Source organism: Pteropus vampyrus, unplaced genomic scaffold, assembly GCF_000151845.1.
Source record: "Pteropus vampyrus isolate Shadow unplaced genomic scaffold, Pvam_2.0 Scaffold257, whole genome shotgun sequence".
NCBI lineage: Eukaryota > Metazoa > Chordata > Mammalia > Chiroptera > Pteropodidae > Pteropus > Pteropus vampyrus.
The window spans coordinates 594,398-600,129 of NW_011889038.1; the positions used below are offsets into that span (position 1 = coordinate 594,398).

Genomic DNA, 5,732 nt, shown 5'->3' on the forward strand with positions numbered 1-5,732 from the left:
ACCCAAGCCCCCAGCATGTCCCCGGCTCTTGCTGAAATTCTATCCAGCCCTCCGTTTTGTGGGGGCTCCAGCCAAGGGGGGTCCCTTGGGGATCATTCCCTCTGATCTTCTGCAAGTAGCCTCAGTATTTTCAAGGGTGGTCTTGGGGATCAGGCCCCCAGTTAACTAATAGGTGCCGAGCCTCACAGTGTCCTGGGCGTGATCCGGGTGGGCGCTGTAGGGGTGCAGAGAGGGGAAAGAGTCTTTAATTCAGAGGGAGGCAGACTAGAACAGCTTTGGAGGCCACTGGAGCCAAGCCTGAGGCCTGCCTTTGCTGCTCACTGGCCCCTCCGGCTGTGTCACCTCCTGCTAGTCACTTAACTCTCTGAGCTGGAGTTTGCTTATCTGCAGAATGGGGAGCTTAATGAACTGGCCTTACTGGGTTCTCGTGAGAATCGAGTAGGATCCCAGAGAGTGCCGGCGCTGTGCCTGGCACACAGTGAGCGCCCAGTAACGAGGGCGGTCACTAGCGAGGGCGGGGAAACTGTGTTGAGGGTCATCGCGACAGGACTGGGTACTGTCTGGAGGTGACAGGGCTGGACAGAGAAGGACCAGAGCCCAGGCAGGAGAGCGTCTGGGGCTTTGAGCGACAGCCGGGTTCTCGGCAGACCTGGCCAGGCACTGGTTTTGGGTGGGGGAGGCATAGTCCTGTGGGGACGGGTTCGCTTTAGCATTTATGTTCACGTCACCGTTTGCCGACTTCACTCTATGCGACTTCTTCCGTTCTTAGTGATGCATGAAGTCCAGGTCCCGTACCAGTAGTCAGCGATGTGACAGTTTGGGGGCGGGTCGCTCAAGGCGTGCAGTTTGGACGAGAGTGGCGAGTGGAGATGGAGGAGGAGCAGAGCAGGAAGCTGAGGCGCAGAATCAGACCGCGTTCTGGGGGCGGCCAGCTGCCAAGTGCGGCCCTGTGTTGAAGCCCAGGTCTGCTCGAAGCTGAAACCTTTCTCCACGGCACCCCCAGCACTCCGGAGGAGCACGATGGAGACAGGGGCCTCTTGCCTTTAAGCCGGAGCTCTCAGCTCGTCCCCAGGTTGACCCCTCAGCCTTGACTGGGAGCCTGCGAGCTTTGGCCAGGGAGCCCGGCTCCAGCTGGCCACTGGGCCTGGCTGACAAGAACACCTGGTCACCCTGCCGCGGTCACAGCTTCGGCCAGGCTCTGAGCAGGGCCGGCAGCCCGCCGTGGGTGTCCGGTGCATGGTCTCCCTTTGACTCGGCATCTCTCTCTCGTGCTCTGGCCTAAGGAACGAATTGTGACTTTAGGAAGAAATGTTTGTGAATAAAGACGTTCAGCCAGAGCTGTTGGTCGCTCATAGTGAAAAATCCAAAGTGACATGGATGCCGGGAGAGGGCAGTGGCCGGAAACGATGCCACTTCTACCTGACTGTGTGACGCCGTGTGCCTGGCACAGTGGCATAAAAACGAACTTGAGGGGCCTCCCCTGCGGGGCCCGGCACGTGTCAGGCTGTTTATTTCGATGAGGACGTGATGCTGTGCCCGGTCTACTCTCAGCCGCCTCCTCGTCACTGCCAGTCTGGCCGTGGTCCCTGGTGGGCCCTCCCTGGGCCGATAGGGCACCTCACGCCCAAGGAGGGCGAGCTGCCCTGGGCAGCTGGGGGTTCCCACCCGGCCGCGGCCCCCAGACAGCTCTGCTCTCCACACATTGCAGCTCTGTGGCTGCTTGGAGCATTCCAGGGGCATTCCAAATTTCTGGGCTCTGCGGAGGACTTCACATTTTATTGTCCTGCTGAGGAGAAGGTTCGGGGTGCTCAAGGCTCCAGCCAGAATCACTTCTACATATTTCTGCATCTCAGGACGCAAAGTTCTTGCCCCCGAGCAGGCCGCGGGAGTCGGAGCCTCAGCGGAGCTTGCTTTCTCAGTCGGAGGGAGGCTTTGGGGCTACCGCTCGCCCATCGTGGAGGATTCCGCACCCCGAGACGGGGCTGCGGCTGCCCCGTCTCTCATGGACAACGGCAAGCAAATCCCCTTTCTTTCTTAACACAGAATCCGGCCCCTGCCCCCCGAAGTGCACAGTGTGCTCAGAACTTCGTGAGCTTTATCCATCTTCTTAGCAACTCTAGGGTCTTTCGAGCCCGATTTTACCACCCAGGAAGCTGTGGCTCGAAGAGGTGGGTCACCTGCCCAGGGTCATAGAGCTGGATGGGAGCCCAAGACTGACTCCAAAGCTTAGGCTCTTACCGCTCGGCTCTGCTGCGTGCCGGCGTCGTGCCGGGGTGTAAAGGACGGGGCACAGGCTCAGCTCTCAAGACAGTTGTATTTGGGGGGGCAAGGCAGACCGAACGTTGGGAGACCGTGGATTGTGCTGCACGCACTCCGTGTGCTGTGGGGGCAGAGGGCCACCAGGGCAGGCTGCGGAAGGGGCTGGAAGACTGCCCGGGGGTGGGCCAGGGCCGGAGAGAGGCCGGGAGAAGCCGAAAGGGGCGAGACCACAGGCAGGAGAGCTGAGTGGGCCCTGCTAGTGTTGGGGTAAAGGGGGAGCCAGGGTTGGCTGTGTGGGGGAGATCAGCCTTCGTGTCAGGCCACGTGGTTGGGTGACCATCATCCCAGGAGTGAACCACAAGCCACGTTTTATCTGTGACAGGTAACGTCCTGTGTTTTGTGAATGCTTTTAAGATCAGCCGTACCAAGAACGATCGAGGGGAGTGTCAAGGTTCTCTGTCGCTGCTGGCTCTCCCCCCTGCTGGCCGTCCCCCCTGCTTCGGTGCTGCGGGGCCTGTGACTCCAGAGTTTTATCTGAGCCCCAGGCTGTGACGAGTCTCCCACATTTACCAAATGGTGTTGTCGGGGACGAGGAGAGGGGATTGCTGTGGGTGGCCGGAGCAATGGACCAGCAGCCTCTGTGGGGTGGACCGTCACCCAAACCAAACCACCTCGGACTCTCTCTGCCTGGGAGAGCCGGTGGGAGCGGAGGTGGAAGCCCGCGGAGGGGCTTGAAGCTCTGGCCTTTGTGAGGGCGGGATTTGGTTCGGGCCGAGGTCCCCCTCCTGGCCGCGTGGGCACTGACCGCCGGGGTCTCCGTGGCAGTGCGGTCTCCCCTCCCGCACACAAAGCGTGATCCGGATGCAGTTGGCGGAGGCACTCGGCGGGGGTTGACAGTGGGGAGTCAAAGCTGGTGTTAGGTCTTGGCCTCGTGCTGAGCCCAAGAGTGAGCCTCTTGGGGCCACCCGAGGGCTTCGCCTTGGGAGGAGAATGAGCTCAGACAGGACACCTGTGACCGCCAGTGCCGAGAAACGCGGCCAGGCCTGCTGGGATTTACCCCATGGGGCACTGGGCAGCCACCAATGAGGAAATGGGTTTCTCGAAGCACAGCTTCGAAGTTTCCTGCCATGAGGTGGCCTTCTGCTCAGGCTGCTTGCAGCCATCTGAACCCCTGTGCTTGGGTACCTTGGTGCCTGGCTGCTCCTCCCTGGGGGCATGGTGGGGTCCTCTCCTTCCTGGAAGCCGAGGGGCCCGCCGGGGCAGTAACCTGGAGGGGCTGGGCTCCGTCTCAGCCCTGGGGCCAGCTCCTGGCCCGCGTGAGCCTTCTGTCTGCCTGTGAGCAAAGACGCGTCTTGTGGCAAATCCAGGGAGGAAACCATCGCCCACCTCAGTTTCCTCATCTGCATGACCCTCTTCCGTCCCCCAAACCTTCAACGCCTTCATCTTGCACTAGGAGAGGGGTCACATGGCCTGGAGACCCTGACTGCTGGGCTGGGTGGCAGCTCGGCGACGTCTCTGCCAGCAGCGCCTCTGGACTGTGAAGGCGGGGACCGCCATCTGGGCAGGGTCCTCGTCTGAGTGTCCACCGTGCGACCAGAGCAGGGAGTCAGCTGGGCGAGCATGGAGTTGTCAGTTACTTTGAGATAGCTGAGGTTTCAGGCCTTTCTGGGGAGGAGTGGGGTGTGCGATCTCAGCCTAGGGTCCAGTGAGTGTCCAGTGTGGGTTTGTTGAGTGACTAAAGGACCGCACGTGCTCACGGCCCTTTCAGACCAGCCTGACGCTGGAGTGCAGACCTAAGGGCCTCCAGGTGGTGCGGGAGAGAAGGGAGCCCTCGGATACGTGTGGGCGATGGCGCATCAAAGGGGACCTCGTGCGGAGTGAGTGGGGCATCGCCCATCCCCAGTCACCCCGTTCTTTTCCCTGCACAGGGGGTGCAGACGTCCTCATGGAGGCTTGCTGTGGAGATGGACATCGAATGGCCACTCAGTACAAGGACTGCTCATTGCCATACATCTCGGACTCCAAGGAATGCAGGTACGTTTGTCAGTGGCCACCATGGGACCAGGATGGCGTTCCACAGGAGAAAGCGTGGGGAGGAAGGGACAGTGTGTGCCAGACCCCCCGAGAGGTCGGGTATCGATCTGCCCAGGCTGTGGGAGGTGCGGTGGGCAGGCGACCCCGGCCTCCCTCCTCTGTGCTCCCACTGTCCCCAGAGGGGACTCGGCTCACCCACCCCGTGCTGTCCTCTGATTGTCCAGGCGTCTGTCCCCTTTGCTGGGCTGCAAGCCCGAAGATCTGGGAGTGTAGCTCCCTCTGCACAGCTGGGCACAGTGGCCAAGTCAGTTTCCTCGTAAGGAAAAGCGGGTGATGAGGTCACATGACTGGAGGTGCTTTGCCAATAGAAGTGTGGACTGCCTTCAGACCCCAAAGCCGCAGATCAGCCAGGCCAGAGCAGAGTCCTCCAGGCAGTTGCCCACCTTACACAATAGCCAACATCTGGGCTGAGTATTTTTCTTTCCCTAAGTTGGCTCAAGCTCCGTCAAAGTTCTGGGAGAATATAAGCTTAGAATAAGTGACGAAGATATGGGATATTGCTCGTCATCATAAAAGTAATTATAAAAATAACGGCAAGCTTTTAGGAAGCACCCACTTTGCACTGTGCATTCGATGCACGCGATCTCATTTAACCCTACTGTTACCCCCATTTTACAGACGGGGAAACTGAGCTTTCCACAGTCCCCACAGCTGGCAGGTGCTGGCATCAGGGTTTGGACCCAGATCTGCTTGCCTGGGGAGCAGAGGTCGGAGAGGCGAGGGGATGAAGGCATGCCATCAGCTGCCATCGGTTCATTTCTCTGCCTCTGTCCGGAGGCTAAGCGGCTTTGCCGCGGGGCGCTGTGGGCTGCTGGGTGGAGAGCTGCCGCGGGAAGGATGTGTGGGAAGGCTCTCGCGCCCCATCCTGGACTTTGCATCTATGTTGGCATCTAGAGCGGCATGCTGCCGGCCAGCAGTGACGAGGATGTAAATCTCCGTTTAAGAATTCTTGAAAAATCAAAGACTTACAGACCTAACAGAGAAAGAGAAAGCAGGATACGTGGGTTGATTGAATTGACAAGGAGGCCACGGAGTTGGGATTCATGGAATGTCGGATGCGTGAGAGCTGGGACTCTGGCTCCCGAGCGTGGCTCGGTGCTGAAAGGTCGGAGGGCCTGCCGGCAGTTCTGGAGCAGAGCTGGGAGCCCAATCCAGGGGGTTCTGTTTACAGACTGAGCCGCGACCCGGGCTGGGTTTCTGGCTGTGCGACCTGAGCCAGCTCAGAGCCTCAGTTTCCCCAAGTATAAAAGGAGGACCCCACTACCTTCCTTTCAGGGTTGTGATAATGATCAGAGGTAAGGGAAGAAGCACAAAACCCAAGCCCTTCCTCTCCCCATCCCTGAGGCCTCTGTGTGGGCCCGGCACACAGTAGGGCTGCA

At 59.8% G+C, this 5,732-nt stretch overlaps 1 protein-coding gene across 2 annotated transcripts in view; it reads left to right on the forward strand.

The window, feature by feature from the left end:
• FBLN1 (fibulin 1) overlaps nucleotides 1-5,732 on the forward strand; it is a 43,930-nt gene that overhangs the window by 9,498 nt on the left and 28,700 nt on the right. For both annotated transcript variants that reach the window (XM_011374978.2, XM_011374979.2), the window contains exon 2: nucleotides 4,188-4,293. In XM_011374978.2, coding sequence (XP_011373280.1) covers nucleotides 4,205-4,293 — 89 coding nt within the window. In that variant the 5' untranslated portion in view covers nucleotides 4,188-4,204. The remainder of the gene's footprint in view (nucleotides 1-4,187; nucleotides 4,294-5,732) is intronic.